This window comes from Dendropsophus ebraccatus, chromosome 1 (assembly GCF_027789765.1).
Source record: "Dendropsophus ebraccatus isolate aDenEbr1 chromosome 1, aDenEbr1.pat, whole genome shotgun sequence".
Taxonomy (NCBI): Eukaryota; Metazoa; Chordata; class Amphibia; order Anura; family Hylidae; genus Dendropsophus; species Dendropsophus ebraccatus.
Window position 1 is genome coordinate 7,551,835 of NC_091454.1, and position 17,724 is coordinate 7,569,558.

A 17,724-nucleotide genomic window follows, 5' to 3' on the forward strand; every position below is an offset into this window, starting at 1 on the left:
GATATCTGAAACCCCCAGCATGTGCGACATCTACAACCCCAGCGTGTGCCCCTCACCTGCTGCCAGCAACTACAACCCCAGCGTGTGCCCCTCACCTGCTGCCAGCAACTACAACCCCAGCGTGTGCCCCTCACCTGCTGCCAGCAACTACAACCCCAGCGTGTGCCCCTCACCTGATGCCAATGGGGGTGTGCCCGGGTTAGTCAGGGGCCACTCTGGAAAGTGTGGCGGGGTTATTCAGGGGCATCTCTCGGGGGTGTGGCTGGGTTATTCAGGGGCGGCTCTTGGGGGTGTGGCTGGGTTATTCAGGGGCGGCTCTTGGGGGTGTGGCTGGGTTATTCAGGGGCGTCTCTATTGGGTGTGACCAGGTTATTCAGGGGCGTCTCTCGGGGGTGTGGCTGGGTTATTCAGGGGCGGCTCTTGGGGGTGTGGCTGGGTTATTCAGGGGCGGCTCTTGGGGGTGTGGCTGGGTTATTCAGGGGCGGCTCTGGGGGGTGTGACCAGGTTATTCAGGGGCGGCTCTAGGGGGTGTGACCAGGTTATTTAGGGGCGGCTCTTGGGGGTGTGGCTGAGTTATTCAGGGGCGGCTCTGGGGGTGTGACCAGGTTATTCAGGGGCGGCTCTGGGGGGGGGTTGACCAGGTTATTCAGGGGCATCTCTCGGGGGTGTAGCTGGGTTATTCAGGGGCGGCTCTGAGGGTGTGGCTGGGTTATTCAGGGGCGGCTCTGAGGGTGTGGCTGGGTTATTCAGGGGCGGCTCTGAGGGTGTGGCTGGGTTATTCAGGGGCGGCTCTGAAGGTGTGGCTGAGTTATTCAGGGGCGGCTCTGGGGTGTGGCCGGGTTTAGGGGCGGCTCAGGATGTGTGTGGCCGAGTAAATCAGGATGGGTAATTAAGGGGAGGCTCTGGGGTGTGTTGCCGGGTTATGTTATTCAGGGGAGGCTCTGGGGGGTGTGGATGGGTTATTCAAGGGTGGCTGTCGGGTGTGACCGGGTTATTCAGGGGTGGCTGTCGGGTGTGACCGGGATATTCAGGGGTGGCTCTCGGGGGTCTGGCCGGGTTATTCAGGGGTTGCTCTGGGGGGGGGGGGGGTCCAGGTTAGTCAGGGCTGAGTTTTTCCAGGGGTGGCTCTTGGGGGTGTCGTCTGGTTATTCAGGGGCAGCTCTCAGGGGTGTGGCCAGTTATTCAGGGGCGGCTCTAGGGTGTGTGGCCGGGTTATTCAGGGGTGGCTCTCTGGCGTGTGTCGCCAGGTAATTTAGGAGTGGCTCTGGGGGTGTGACCGGGTTATTCAGTGGCGGCTATGGGGGTGTGGCCTGGTTATTCAGGGGCGGCTATGGGGGTGTGGCCTGGTTATTCAGGGATGGCTCTCAGGGGTGTGGCTGGGTTATTCAAGGGCGGCTCTGGGGAGTGGCCAGGTTATTCAGGGGCGGCTCTGGGAGTGTGGCCGGGTTTAGGGGCAGCTCAGGGTGTGTGTGTGGTCGAGTTAATCAGGACGGGTTATTCAGGGGAGGCGCTGGGGTGTGTTGCCGGGTTAGTCAGGGGCGGCTCTGGGAGGTGTGGATGGGTTATTCAGGGGTGGTTCTCGGGTCTGGCCGGGTTATTCAGGGGTGGCTCTGAGGGGTGTGGCTGGGTTATTCAGAGGTGGCTCTGGGAGTGTGTCTGGAGTATTCAGAGGTCTCAGGGGTGTGGCTAGTTTAGTCAGGGCCGGGTTTTTCAGGGGTGGCTCTCGGGGGTTTGGTCTGGTTATTCAGGGGAAGCTCTCAGGGGTGTGGCCGGTTATTCAGGGTCAGCTCTAGGGTGTGTGGCCAGGTTATTCAGGGGCGGCTCTGTGCTGTGTGTGGCCGGGTTATTCAGGGGCGGCTCTGGGGGTTTGGCTGGATCATTCAGGAGCAGATCTGGGGCCGGGTTATTCAGGGGCGGCTCTGGGGTGTGACCAGGTTATTCAGGGGTGGCTCTGGGGGAGTGACCTGGTTATTCAGGGGCGGCTCTCAGGGATGTGGCTGGGTTATTCAGGGGCGGCTCTGGGAGTGTGGCCGCGTTTAGAGGCGGCTTAGGGTGTGTATGGCCGAGTTAATCAGGACGGGTTATTCAGGGGAGGCTCTGGGGTGTGTGGCTGGGTTACCCATGGGCCGCTCTGGGGGTGTGGCTGGGTTATTCAGGGGCGGCTCTGAGGGGGTGTGGCCGGAGTATTTAGGGGCGGCTCTGGGGGTGTGGCCGGGTAATTCAGGGCGGCTCTGGGGTGTGTGGCCGGGTTACTCAGGGGCGGCTCTGGGGGTGTGGCCGGGTTATTCAGGGGAGGCTCCAGGGGGGGGGAGGGTTACTCAGGGGCAGCTCTGGGGGTGTGGCCGGGTTGTTCAGGGGCAGCTCTGAGGGGGTGTGGCCGGAGTATTTAGGGGTGGCTCTGGGGTGTGTAGCCAGGTTACTCAGGGGCAGCTCTGGGGGTGTGGCCGGGTTGTTCAGGGGCAGCTCTGAGGGGGTGTGGCCTGGAGTATTTAGGGGTGGCTCTGGGGTGTGTGGCCAGGTTACTCAGGGGCGGCTCTGGGGGTGTGGCCGGGTTGTTCAGGAATAGCTCTGAGGGGGTGTGGCCGGAGTATTTAGGGTGGCTCTGGGGTGTGTGGCCAGGTTACTCAGGGGCGGCTCTGGGGGTGTGGCCGGGTTATTCAGGGGAGGCTCTGGGGGTGTGGCCGGGTTACTCAGGGGTGGCTCTGGGGGGTTTGGCCAGGTTGTTCAGGGGCGGCTCTGGGGTGTGTGGCCGGAATACTCAGGGGCGAGGCCTAAGTCAGTGTGACATGTATAAAATCAGACACAAGAATTGAGGGGAACTTTATTGTAGGGAGATGGAACGATCACAATGTCTACAAATCATCATATATACAAGCCACAGTGTAGCAGCCCTTCAGCCTCACACCCCTCCTCCCCCTCCCCTAGCTTCTCTGTTAGTACAGCCCCAGGGTCCTGAGCATCATCCTCTCCACACCGGTCATCTGATATCCGTTCTTGTTGGCTGCAAATATAAAAGAGACTCCATTATATTGTGGACGTATAGAAATGGAGAGATCCAATATGGCCGCCTAGGATGACTCCGCCCACATGTCCAGAATCTGCCTGGGATTGTACTAACGGGGAAGGTGTGTCCAATTCCCAAAATGCAATGACAGGGCCAAAAATTGTGTGATGTCATCAGAGGGCGGAGCTTGATCCGGAAATACAAGGTGAATGACTTACCATAGGCGCTGCTACTAAATCCCCACCTGTAGGAGAGAGGAGGATGGGGGGTAAGTACTACTGATGATAGCCCAGACTGTATCACACATCATAGGCTTAGATACAAAGCTCACAGACAGCATCACAAACCAAGGCCTGGATATGGTGCCTCAGCAGAAGGTATCACACACGATAGGCTTAGATACAGTGCCTTAGCATAGAGTATCACACAAGATAGGCTTAGATACAGTGCCTTAGCATAGAGTATCACACACGATAGGCTTAGATACAGCGCCTTAGCATAACGTATCATACAATAGGCTTAGATACAGTGCCTTTAGCATAGAGTATCACACACTATAGGCTTAGATACAGTGTCTCAGCATAGAGTATCACACACTATAGGCTTAGATACAGTGCCTTAGCATAGAGTATTACACACGATAGGCTTAGATACAGTGCCTCAGTATAGAGTATCACACACTATAGGCTTAGATACAGTGTCTCAGCATAGAGTATCACACACTATAGGCTTACAGTGCCTCAGCATAGAGTATCACACACTACAGGCTTAGATACAGTGCCTCAGCATAGAGCATCACACACTATAGGCTTAGATACAGTGCCTCAGCATAGAGTATCACACACTATAGGCTTAGATACAGTGCCTCAGCATAGAGTATCACACACTATAGGCTTAGATACAGTGTCTCAGCATAGAGTATCACACACTATAGGCTTACAGTGCCTCAGCATAGAGTATCACACACTATAGGCTTAGATACAGTGTCTCAGCATAGAGTATCACACACTATAGGCTTAGATACAGTGCCTCAGTATAGAGTATCACACACTATAGGCTTAGATACAGTGCCTCAGCATAGAGTATCACACACTATAGGCTTAGATACAGTATCTCAGCATAGAGTATCACACACTATAGGCTTAGATACAGTATCTCAGCATAGAGTATCACACACTATAGGCTTAGATACAGTGTCTCAGCATAGAGTATCACACACTATAGGCTTAGATACAGTGTCTCAGCATAGAGTATCACACACTATAGGCTTACAGTGCCTCAGCATAGAGTATCACACACTATAGGCTTAGATACAGTGTCTCAGCATAGAGTATCACACACTATAGGCTTAGATAGTGCCTCAGCATAGAGTATCACACACTATAGGCTTAGATACAGTGCCTCAGCATAGAGCATCACACACTATAGGCTTAGATACAGTGCCTCAGCATAGAGCATCACACACTATAGGCTTAGATACAGTGCCTCAGCATAGAGTATCACACACTATAGGCTTAGATACAGTGCCTCAGCATAGAGTATCACACACTACAGGCTTAGATACAGTTCCTCAGCATAGAGTATCACACACTATAGGCTTAGATACAGTGCCTCAGTATAGAGTATCACACACTATAGGCTTAGATACAGTGCATTAGCATAGAGTATCACACACTATAGGCTTAGATACAGTGTCTCAGCATAGAGTATCACACACTATAGGCTTAGATACAGTGTCTCAGCATAGAGTATCACACACTATAGGCTTAGATACAGTGTCTCAGCATAGAGTATCACACACTATAGGCTTAGATACAGTGTCTCAGCATAGAGTATCACACACTATAGGCTTAGATACAGTGTCTCAGCATAGAGCATCACACACTATAGGCTTAGATACAGTGCCTCAGCATAGAGTATCACACACTACAGGCTTAGATACAGTGCCTCAGCATAGAGTATGACACACTATAGGCTTAGATACAGTGCCTCAGCATAGAGTATCACACACTACAGGCTTAGATACAGTTCCTCAGCATAGAGTATCACACACTATAGGCTTAGATACAGTGCATTAGCATAGAGTATCACACACTACAAGCTTAGATACAGTGCCTCAGCATAGAGCATCACACACTATAGGCTTAGATACAGTGCCTCAGCATAGAGTATGACACACTATAGGCTTAGATACAGTGCCTCAGCATAGAGTATGACACACTATAGGCTTAGATACAGTGCCTCAGCATAGAGTATCACACACTACAGGCTTAGATACAGTTCCTCAGCATAGAGTATCACACACTACAGGCTTAGATACAGTTCCTCAGCATAGAGTATCACACACTACAGGCTTAGATACAGTTCCTCAGCATAGAGTATCACACACTATAGGCTTAGATACAGTGCCTCAGCATAGAGTATCACACACTACAGGCTTAGATACAGTTCCTCAGCATAGAGCATCACACACTATAGGCTTAGATACAGTGCCTCAGCATAGAGTATCACACACTACAAGCTTAGATACAGTGCCTCAGCATAGAGTATCACACACTACAAGCTTAGATACAGTGCCTCAGCATAGAGTATCACACACTACAAGCTTAGATACAGTGCCTCAGCATAGAGTATCACACACTACAGGCTTAGATACAGTGCCTCAGCATAGAGTATCACACACTATAGGCTTAGATACAGTTCCTCAGCATAGAGTATCACACACTATAGGCTCAGTATACGGCCTGTACTTACCAGTCCCAGCAGCCGTTCATGTTAGACATGTTGGACTTGGCCTGGGGATACAGGATGATGAAGTTATTCAGGTCGGCCACCTGGTTGTATCCCGTATTTCTCGCATATTTATCGCCAAGTTTTTCTCTGTAACAAAATAAAATTGTCGGTGATTTTCCTAGTTCTGTAACTCCAGGTTCCCAGCTGCTGTGAGACTACAACTCCCAGCATGCCCAGATAATCAGAAGCCAAAGAGCATCTCATCTGCAGGCCCCGCCCCTGCTTAACCTCCTCCCATCCCTTTTTATTTGGAACTCCTCCTCCTGCTTCTGGCTCCACCCCTTAGGAGCATTTATCAAGAACTCAGCCAGACGCAGAACCTCTGTAATACTCCCAGAATCCTTTGCAGGGTGGTGTATGATCAGGAGATCCCCCTCCCTTGTGATCCTCTGGTTCTCACCTCGCTTGCAGGCAGCCATGGAAGACGATGTGGAGCTTACACTCTGAAAGAGACAGAAAAAAACAAAAACATTAGAGGTTAAAGGGGAACAAATCCTTTAAACCAATCAGTGTCAGAAATTTAACCTTAGCCCACCACTCACACCACCTTAGCCCACCACATACACCACCTTAGCCCACCACATACACCACCTTAGCCCACCACATACACCACCTTAGCCCACCACATACACCACCTTGGCCCACCACATACACCACCTTAGCCCACCACTCACACCACCTAAGCCCACCACATACACCACCTTAGCCCACCACATACACCACCTTAGCCCACCACATACACCACCTTAGCCCACCACATACACCACCTTAGCCCACCACATACACCACCTTAGCCCACCACATACACCACCTTAGCCCATCACATACACCACCTTAGCCCACCACTCACACCACCTTAGCCCATCACATACACCACCTTAGCCCATCACTAACACCACATTAGCCCACTACATACACCACCTAAGCCCACCCCATTACACCACCTTAGCCCACCACATACACCACCTTAGCCCACCACTCACACAACCTTAGCCCACCACTCACACCACCTTAGCCCACCACTCACACCACCTTAGCCCACCACATACACCACCTTAGCCCACCACTCACACCACCTTAGGGCCCTATTCCACCAAACGATTATCGTTTGCATATCATTAACGATTAACGATCTCAAACGACCACTATTGCGAAAGACCTGAAAACGTTCACTCATTTCCATTGAACGATAATCGTTACTTATGATCGTAATTGCGATCGTTTTTTCTTCGCTATTTATTCGCTATTGCATTCGTATCTATTGCGAACGACCGAACGATGTCTTATTCAACGCGAACGATTTGCGAACGAGCAACGATAAAAATAGGTCCAGGTCTTTTAAAGCGATCAACGATTTCTCGTTCGGTCGTTAATCGTTAACTGCATTTCAACCGAACGATTATCGTTTAGATTCGAACGATTTAACGATAATCTGAACGATAATCGTCCAGTGGAATAGGGCCCTTAGCCCACCACATAAACCACCTTAGCCCACCACATACACTACCTTAGCCCACCACATACACCACCTTAGCCCACCACATACACCACCTTAGCCCACCACATACACCACCTTGGCCCACCACTCCCACCACCTTAGCCCACCACTCACACCACCTTAGCCCACCACATACACCACCTTAGCCCACCACTCCCACCACCTTGGCCCACCACTCCCACCACCTTGGCCCACCACTCCCACCACCTTAGCCCACCACATATACCACCTTAGCCCACCACATACACCACCTTAGCCCACGACTCACACCACCTTAGCCCATCACATACACCACCTTAGCCCACCACTCACACCACCTTGGCCCACCACTTCCACCACCTTAGCCCACCACATACACCACCTTAGCCCACCACTCCCACCACCTTAGCCTACCACATACACTACCTTAGCCCACCACATACACTACCTTAGCCCACCACATACACCACCTTAGCCCACCACATACACCACCTTAGCCCACCACATACACCACATTAGCCCACCACATATACCACCTTAACCCACCACATACACCACCTTAGCCCACCACTCCCACCACCTTAGCCCACCACATATACCACCTTAACCCACCACATACACCACCTTAGCCCACCACATACACCACCTTAGCCCACCACTTACGCGCTCCGCTCTGGCATGCTGCAGGAACATAGATGTATCCGGCGGTGTCCATTCCGTATGTTGAAGGAGCGGCCAGTTTAAAGAATTCCGACTGGTCAAATAAGATCAGCTAAAAAGGAGAGGGTAAGAAATCCTTGACATCTACCGGAGAAGACCTTAAAGAGGTTCCCCACCTCCATCTTACCTGTCCGGTGAGTGCCGCACCGCTGCTTGGCTTCTGCAAGGAGAAATCACAGGGATATACAGGTTACCGCTTAGTATCAATATGTACAGATCTTACCGACAATGAAGACCTCACCTACCTGCAGAGTTCCCCCATAGATGTGATTGAGAGCCTCGAATGCCCCATTGTAGCCACAGTTGTTGATGTATTCAAGGTTGCTCGTCCCACAGGCCCCTCCGTAGTAGTCAGTAGGCTACAAAGAACCATAAACCAGGGGGTAAGAACGGAAGAAAGACAACATGGATGATGCTGGCTCCAGAGTTCTTCCATCTGCTATGTTGTGGATATAGGTGACTCTCACCATTCCATGTACAGCCGCCACATCGTACACAGTCTTAAGAGCTCCGGCGCTGGTGATGTAGGACGCATAGTATTCTTCTTGCTTCTTTACCACGGCTAAAATGGAGAAGAAACTGATTGGAGGACCTCCATAACCCAGTGAAACCAATGGCCGGCCACTGATTTCCATTTGTGTCATGTAAGCCCTATGGGGGAGATTTATCAAACATGGCGTAAAGTGAAACTGGCTCAGTCGCCCCCGGCAACCAATCAGATTCCACCTTTCATTCCTCACAGACTCTTTGGAAAATGAAAGATGGAATCTGATTGGTTGCTAGGGGCGACTGAGCCAGTTTCACTATACACCATGTTTGATAAATCTCCCCCCATGTCTTATGTGCAGATACCAGAGTAGGGGCCCTGCAGCTAGTAGGGTCTGAAGAAGAGTTCTGCAGCCCCCTAGATACATGTTGGAGCCTTGAGCCCTCTGCATAGTTAGGCTAACCAGCCAGGGGGGGGCTTCTCTATGATTAGGTTGGTTAAAGATGGCGGGGTCTGAGAATTGGGCTGACCTGGAACTACAGTGGTGTCTTTAGTTCCAGAAAAGATGAACACTCTGCTGTCGGCGAGGTTGGACAGCGGGTCGACGAGGCCGCTGTTGGCATACGTCTGCGTCTGGGTCTTCAGTGTCGCAACGTTGATGCTTGTGGGCATTGACATGCAGGTGGTGGTTGCAGTCATCATGCTTCCTTTGGCGCAGTAGTACGGTCCTGTATGGCGATGTATAACGTACAGGAAATAATTATAGAAGGAAAGGTAACACCTCTGTTATAAAGCTGGAGGAAGATAACACAAGACCCATCACTAATAGTAGTTGATTGGGATGGTTTCCATCCTCCTCCCCCTGCACAGGTCACAGAGCATGTCTGCTGACTGCGACTTTTCTTATCTGGGTAAAAGTATATTATAAAAATAATATAAAATCTGAATTAGGCCGGTTCACTCTACGTAAAAAAAAACACGGCCGTATTTCATAACAACGGCCTTGTTTGCCCAAACAATGAACATCCGCAATACATTCCGTTTCTACCCTCAATACCAGAAACATGGATTTGGATGAGAAAAGAGAATTCCAAAAAAAACTGTCTTTTTCAAATTTCAAATAAATAGTAAAAAAAAAAAAAATTACAAATAAAATTTTCAAATAAATAGTAAAAAAAAAAAAAATTTCTAGAAAAACATTAATTTCTGTTTCTTTGCATGAGGTGGTCGTTCCTTACGGTATTAATAAACTTTATCGACTACTTTTATAGTAACATTTTAATTAATTTAGCGTTTTAATTAATAAAAAAAAGAATCATTTTCCTTTATTATTTAAAGGGGTACTCCAGCAAAAATCTTTTTCTTTCAGATCTACTGGTGTCAGAAAGGTATACAGATTTGTAATTTACTTCTATTTAAAAATCTTCAGTCTTCCAGTACTTATCATCTGCTGTATGTCCTACAGGAAGGGGTGTATTCTTTCCAGTCTGACACAGTGCTCTCTGCTGCCACCTCTGTCCATGTCAGGAACTGTCCAAAGCAGGAGAGGTTTTCTATGGGGATTTGCTGCTGCTCTGAACAGTTCCTGACATGGACAGAGGTGGCAGCAGAGAGCACTGTGTCAGACTGGAGAGAATACACCACTTCCTGCAGGACATACAGCAGCTGATAAGTACTGGAAGACTTAGGGCTTTTAAATAGAAGTAATTTACAAATCGGACACCAGTTGATTTTTTTCCGGCGTACCCCTTTAATGAACACATTTTTACTAACCTGTAAATATCTCAAATACTTTGTCGTGATTATAGGCGACTTACATTCCATCAGATATAACAAAAAAAAATTTAATATGGGCAAATTAGTAAACAAACTAAGCTAATCAATACGGATGAATTTTGATCCCTTGTTTTTACAACAGAAGTCAATGGAAAACAGATGCACACAAATGCGTCCGTTTTTTCATCCGTTGTTTTCTTTTTTTTGTTTTGCATTAAACGGACTGGAAAAAAAACAATTGCAAATATGCAGTGTGAACCCGGCCTTATGCAGAAGTGAAGAAAATTCTATGTACCTCCAGCGAAGAGGCCAGCTCCTATGATCCTCTTAGACTGGGCCACATGGAACTGGTTGGCCATGTATGACCCTGAGGACAGTCCCGAGACAGACACCGCGCTCTCCAGGTTGTACTTGCCTGTCAAGGAGATAAATTATATTTAGAATATAGTTATCTGTAAGTCCATTTCACTGAAATTCTGAACAAACGTGCATCACCAAGCTTTGACTGTCCATAGCAGAGGCCGACCAAGGTAAGCCAGACCAGGAAAGCCTTCATGATGCCTTCCCTGTAGGACACTATGAGGAGAAGGTCCGGACTGCTATAGGCAGTATAGGGTTTTATATAACGGTAAAAACAAGACTCAGCCTTGTCTCGATAAGGGCTCGATCTGAAGGCCTTGAAAAACATCTATGAGAACAGGTTTAGCTGTATATATATAGGTTCTTTCTGATTCTTCAAATAAGATTGAAGTGAGCAAACAAATTCTCCGCACCCTTTAAAGGCGCATTAATCTTGATTGTCGAGGGTTTGATAAATGAAGTCCGAGAGTGCAGGAACCATGGCATTCAACTTCAGCCTAGTCTTCTCTTTCATTGGGAAAAGATATCTGAAATTCTTGGTTGTTGCAGTATATATGACTTTTGTATTACAGGGTATAGCAGCTTAAGAACCATAAAAACCCCATAAAGGTTGTTGAGAATGAGAAATGTATTCATTATTGGCAGATAGGGTCCTGTTACAAGGATACAATATACCCATAAAGTGGCCAGATTCAATGTGTAGATGTCATTTTGTAGATATAGTAGAACAGGCATGTGGTTTGATCCCATTGCGGTTCCCTTTTAGCATATCAGAACGTATTTCTAAGATTAAATTTGTAGGAATATCTAAACTCAATCCAATTTTATAAAATCTAACTACATACCTTCTATTAGATATGATATTGGATGGTTGTATTGTCAAGTTTGCTCAGTTGACTAGCATAAAAGGGGGTAAATGTACCCTTAAAAGGCGCTTTAATCTCACCTATTAAGGGCTTGAAATTCAACTTCTGCCTCGTCTCCTCTTTTATGGGGACAAGATATCTGAAATTCTTGGTTGTTTAAACATAATAAAAAAAACCATTAATGTTGTTGAAACTGAGAAATGTATTCATTATTGGCAGATAGGGTCCTGTTACAAGGATACAATCTACACATAAAGTGGCCAGATTCAATGTGTAGATGTCATTTTGTAGATATAGTAGAACGGGCATGTGGTATGATCCCATTGTGGTTCCCTTTTAGCAAATCTGTAGAGATTACTCCCTAAACTTAATCCCATTTTATAAAATCTGTAATTATATGCATTGTATTAGATGTAATATTGGATGGTTGTATTGCTAGGTTTGCTCAGTTGACTAGCATAAAATGGGGGAAAAGACTGGGGGGTGCACCCTTTTAAGGCGCATTAATCTCATCTGTTGAGGGATTAATAAATGAAGACTGAGGGGGAGTCTAACCATGAACTCTAACCATTCTTGGTTGTTTAAACATCATAAAAACCCTATTAAGGTTGTTTAGAATGTGAAGTTTATTCATTGGTGGCAAACAGAGTCTTGTTACAGGGATATATTGTTAACATAAAGTGGCCAGGCTTGCTGTGTAGATGTCATTTCGATTTAGTAGAACAGGCATGTGGTTTGATCCCATTGCTGTTCCCTTTTAGCGTATCAGAACCTATTTCTAAGTAAGGATGAAATCTGTGGGGACAAATGCAATTACATTCAATCCAATTCAATCAAATCTGTGATTACATACCTTCAGCAATTTTTTTTAATCATTTGCTATATTCATAAAGAGTCAATGCCCCTAGTTTGATTGATCAGTTGACCCTTTATGCTAGCTGACTGAGCCAAATTGACAACCCAAGTGTCCATTTATAGAATTTGCCCAATATTAAAAGATTTCCCACGAAAGTGTAAAAAATGGAAGGGGGGGGGGCTTGAAAATCAACAAACAAGTAAACTCACCCCTCCTCATGCCCTGTAGCTCTCCAAGCTGCAATGTCACATACCCGGCTGAGTGATTGCCCACCCCAGCCACTGACTAGCTGAGCGGGCAACCACTGAGCCGGGTCGTGACATTGCAGCTAGCAGAGTTGGGTACGTGATGTACCTGGTTTCTAGCTGAAGATGACAGCTGGCTGCTGTGAACGGGACCTGGGAGCAGCACAACGGAGGCACGGGGAGGGGAGAGTTCACTGTTTTCTTGGGAGTTTCCATTTAACTCTTCTTGCTCCCATTTGGTTTCCATTGGACCTATCTTACATAGGTATATGTATTCCTGAGCAGGATTTATTCCAGTCAGTACTCTGTATACTCTGCAGCCAGGAGCAACCACAAGATCTTCATTGGTGGGTTTCCAAAATGACACAGTCTTCCCTTTCTTAAACTATTGTCAAAACCCGCCAGTACACAATGATTGGGACTTGGTCCCCACCCTGTTTTGTTGGTATCGGAAGTGGAGGGCTGGGGAGCAAGTAGTAAGCCCTTTTCTGTCCTCGGGACGGCTCCTGTGCTGGCTAATACTCTGTATATAATACTGGGTTTTAATCTTATGGCTCAGGGAGGTGAAGGATATCTAGGCGGTGGTGGTGAAGGATATATAGATTGTGGTGGTAAAGGATATCTAGGCGGTGGTGGTGAAGGATATATAGATGGTGGTGGTGAAGGATATCTAGGCGGTGGTGGTGAAGGATATATAGATAGTGGTGGTGAAGGATATCTAGGCGGTGGTGGTGAAGGATATATAGATTGTGGTAGTGAAGGATATCTAGGTGGTTGTGGTGAAAAATATCTAGGCGGTGGTGGTGAAGGATATATAGATGGTGGAGGTGAAGGATATCTAGTTGGTGGTGGTGAAGGATATCTAGGCGGTGGTGGTGAAGGATATATAGATGGTGGTAGTGAAGGATATATAGATTGTGGTGGTAAAGGATATCTAGGTGGTGGTGGTGAAGGATATATAGATTGTGGTGGTGAAGGATATCTAGGCGGTGGTGGTGAAGGATATATAGATAGTGGTGGTGAAGGATATCTAGGCGGTGGTGGTGAAGGATATATAGATTGTGGTAGTGAAGGATATCTAGGCGGTGGTGGTGAAGGATATCTAGGCGGTGGTGGTGAAGGATATATAGATGGTGGAGGTGAAGGATACCTAGTTGGTGGTGGTGAAGGATATCTAGGCGGTGGTGGTGAAGGATATATAGATGGTGGTGGTAAAGGATATCTAGGCGGTGGTGGTGAAGGATATATAGATGGTGGAGGTGAAGGATATCTAGTTGGTGGTGGTGAAGGATATCTAGGCGGTGGTGGTGAAGGATATATAGATGGTGGTGGTAAAGGATATCTAGGTGGTGGTGGTGAAGGATATATAGATTGTGGTGGTGAAGGATATCTAGGTGGTTGTGGTGAAAAATATCTAGGCGGTTGTGGTGAAGGATATATAGATGGTGGAGGTGAAGGATATCTAGTTGGTGGTGGTGAAGGATATATAGATGGTGGTGGTGAAGGATATCTAGGCGGTGGTGGTGAAGGATATCTAGGCAGTGGTGGTAAAGGATATATATAGATGGCGGTGGTGGTGAAGGATATATAGATGGTGGTGGTGGTGAATAATATCTAGGCGGTGGTGGTGAAGGATATATAGATGGTGGTGGTGAAGGATATATAGATTGTGGTGGTGAAGGATATATAGATTGTGGTGGTGAAGGATATCTAGGCGGTGTTGGTCAAGGGCAGGAGCCTGTACATGTGTACATTTCCTTGACACAAAAAAATCATGGGAGGAATGGATGGTTGGAGGATAGAGCTCAGTATTTACCATTTTTTTTTTCAACTCTATAAAAAAACAACAACCACACCCCATGTGAACCGTTCCATAGATGAACAAATAGGGAGCAGGTGCACGAGGAGGCCATACATTACACCGGGAGATCTGACCTTGACGTCTCATTAATGAACGACCAGCGGAACTTTTATCTTGTTATGAGTTTTTAAGTGAAATTTAAAAGAAGATAAGGAAATTCCAGACGGACATGTTGTCCCCAAAGGCAGGATCATCGCTGGCCATGTCTGGAGCCCAAGCTCCGAAGGATTTATGGCTAGCCCTGACAGATTTTGGTCCCCGCCAGTGCCAGTTCAGTAATGGACTAGACCCCTTCCCGAGCTGGCATCACTGGCAGTACCCGGCAGCCAACCGGACCTCCCGTTTGGTGCAAATGTCCCTTTAACTGTAAGCACTCCTAGAAAGTGCTTGCAGTTAAGCGTGGTGCTGTGTTTGCAGAGCGGGAAGCCATTGGCTCCCTGACGATCACTCCTACTGAGGAATGGAGAGAGTGACTCTGCAGAGCACAAGCCAGAAGAACAGGTGCGATAACTTCATAGGGGTGGGGGCATCTATGAGGGGGATACTACCTATCGGGGGGGCTAGCAGGGGGACTACCTAGAAGGGATGCCTACTACATGGGACATGCTACTTGCTGGGAAAGCTAGCAGGGGGACTATCTACAGCGGAGTTGCCCTTTAAAAAAGCGTAGATATATTCAAGGCATTGTGCTGCCTCTTGGACTCCTAAATTTAGGGATCTTCCCTAAAAATCTGCCCATAGGGTGTGCACCTTCCTCCCTCCTGGTTGTCACTTTGTGCCCCCAAAACGTTCCTGCACGGATCTCTCTGTGACAATGGCCGATAACACAGGGTGGTAGAGATCTACTGTAGTCACCCGATGAGGCAGCCTGTTGCTAAGCAACAGCTCAGGCAGGTTCCAGCAGAAGCTCATTATGGCGCTCCCTGTAGATACCTCTCCTCCCGCTCACCCAGTTACTACAGTAACCAGCGCTTTAATATGGCCCCCTGTGGCTTATCACCACCCGCCAGCCTTGATGAATACATCTGCCCCCCTATCCAGAGATATAGAGCTGCAATTAGACTCCTGCAGGCTGGGCTGTCCTGCTGTGTGGTGATTCTATCTATAAGATGGCCGACATGGAGGATCATATGACCATGCCCCGCCCCTCAGAGCCTGTATAGGCCTACAGAGGACAATGAAAGGGGGGGGGGAGATGGTCACATGCTCCTCCATGCTCGGCCATCTTATGGACAGAATCACCACAGAGCAGGACAGCACAGCCTGGAGGAGGGGAGTCTGATTTTAGCTCTATGGGGTGAACAGAGAGCTGCTGTCAGTATATACAGTGAGTACACAGGGAGCTGCTGTCAGTATATACAGTGAGTACACAGGGAGCTGCTGTCAGTATATACAGTGAGTACACAGGGAGCTGCTGTCAGTATATACAGTGAGTACAGGGAGCTGCTGTCAGTATATAGTGAGTACACAGGGAGCTGCTGTCAGTATATACAGTGAGTACAGGGAGCTGCTGTCAGTATATACAGTGAGTACACAGGGAGCTGCTGTCAGTATATACAGTGAGTACACAGGGAGCTGCTGTCAGTATATACAATGAGTACACAGGGAGCTGCTGTCAGTATAAACAGTGAGTACACAGGGAGCTGTTGTCAGTATATACAGTGAGTACACAGGGAGCTGCTGTCAGTATATACAGTGAGTACAGGGAGCTGCTGTCAGTATATACAGTGAGTACACAGGGAGCTGCTGTCAGTATATACAGTGAGTACAGGGAGCTGCTGTCAGTATATACACCGAGTACACAGGGAGCTGCTGTCAGTATATACAGTGAGTACACAGGGAGCTGCTATCAGTATACACAGTGAGTACACAGAGAGCTGCTGTCAGTATATACATACAGTGAGTACAGGGAGCTGCTGTCAGTATATACAGTGAGTACACAGGGAGCTGCTGTCAGTATATACATACAGTGAGTACAGGGAGCTGCTGTCAGTATATACAGTGAGTACAGGGAGCTGCTGTCAGTACATACAGTGAGTACACTTGATAATACTATACACTGAACAATTTTACTATAAAGTGGCCATCCCTTTAAATAGTCTTTGACAACTGTATCTTATATGTACGCATTTGCCATGGGGGGTTGGGGGGCTGTCGGTGGCGGTGATCTGCCAAGTAAGAATGAGTATGGGGTTCATCGACAGCAACATCCCACCATCCTGTCCGCAGGGGGGATGTTGCTGTCGGTGGCGTGTCAAACTAGATTAAAGGGGTTATCCAGCGCTACAAAAACATGGCCACTTTCCCCCTACTGTTGTCTCCAGATTGGGTGGTGTTTTTAAACGCAGTTCCATTGAAGTAAATGGAGCTTAATTGCAAACCGCACCTGAACTGGAGATAACAGTAGAGGGAAAAGTAGCCATGTTTTTGTAGCGCTGGATAACTCCTTTAATGGTTTTTTGGCCTTGCATGAAATATATAATGCTTGAGATATATATATATATATATATATACATACACACACACAAGTTTCACTTATGATAAGGCCTTATGATGTGCTCTGACCTTTTTATATTGACTCTCGCCATTACCATCTGTTTTGGCTACAACAAGATGGCCGCCCCCATTATTGGTTACAGGATTCAGTTCCCTATTTATAAGATGGGCGCTGGTACTGTAAGTTTCATTTGCACATGCGCAACTTTTGCGCATTGCTCCTACACCTGACATTTGCGTCACAGACGTTGAACCATGTGACACCCTCGGTAATGTGACGCAATGCGTTACGGAAAGGCATGGTTATTGCCACTGGCGTTGTAGTGCTTCCATTGGCCATCAAGTCCTGAGCTGACCTATTTAAAGCCACCCCTCCCCTACAACCTCACCCTCCTAGAAGAACGTGGACGAAACGCTTCAGAGGGTGAGATGTACTTTGTAAGAAGAGAGTACTTAAAGAGGCTGTCCTAAAAGGGGGCTACCACCTACATGGAGGATATTACCTACTGGTGGGTATATCTACCTGGGAGGGAGTACCTACTAGGGAGATACTTCCTACTGGGGGGCTTAGCTACACAGAGAGAGCTAACTATCACATGGGGACATTGAGGGACCTAATACTATATGGGGGCTGCATAGTGGTGCCTAATTACTATGTGGTGGCAGAGAGGGGCCTAATTACTATGTGGTGGAAGAGAGGGGCCTAATTACTATGTGGTGGAAGAGAGGGGCCTAACTACTATGTGGGGGCAGAGAAGAGCCTAACTACTATGTGGGGGCAGA

At 47.8% G+C, this 17,724-nt stretch overlaps 1 protein-coding gene across 1 annotated transcript; it reads right to left on the minus strand.

Moving 5' to 3' along the window:
- Positions 1-2,818: 2,818 nt before the first annotated feature.
- Positions 2,819-15,272, minus strand: LOC138771771 (poly(3-hydroxybutyrate) depolymerase-like). The gene is made up of 11 exons (XM_069951760.1): positions 15,196-15,272; positions 10,553-10,672; positions 9,012-9,209; positions 8,462-8,556; positions 8,240-8,353; positions 8,122-8,154; positions 7,938-8,046; positions 6,198-6,240; positions 5,759-5,884; positions 3,223-3,248; positions 2,819-3,001 (listed from the first exon to the last, which is right to left on the minus strand). Exons 2-11 carry the CDS (start codon positions 10,614-10,616, stop codon positions 2,934-2,936), a joined length of 876 nt encoding a protein of 291 aa, XP_069807861.1. The 5' UTR covers positions 10,617-10,672; positions 15,196-15,272; the 3' UTR covers positions 2,819-2,933.
- Positions 15,273-17,724: the final 2,452 nt, after the last annotated feature.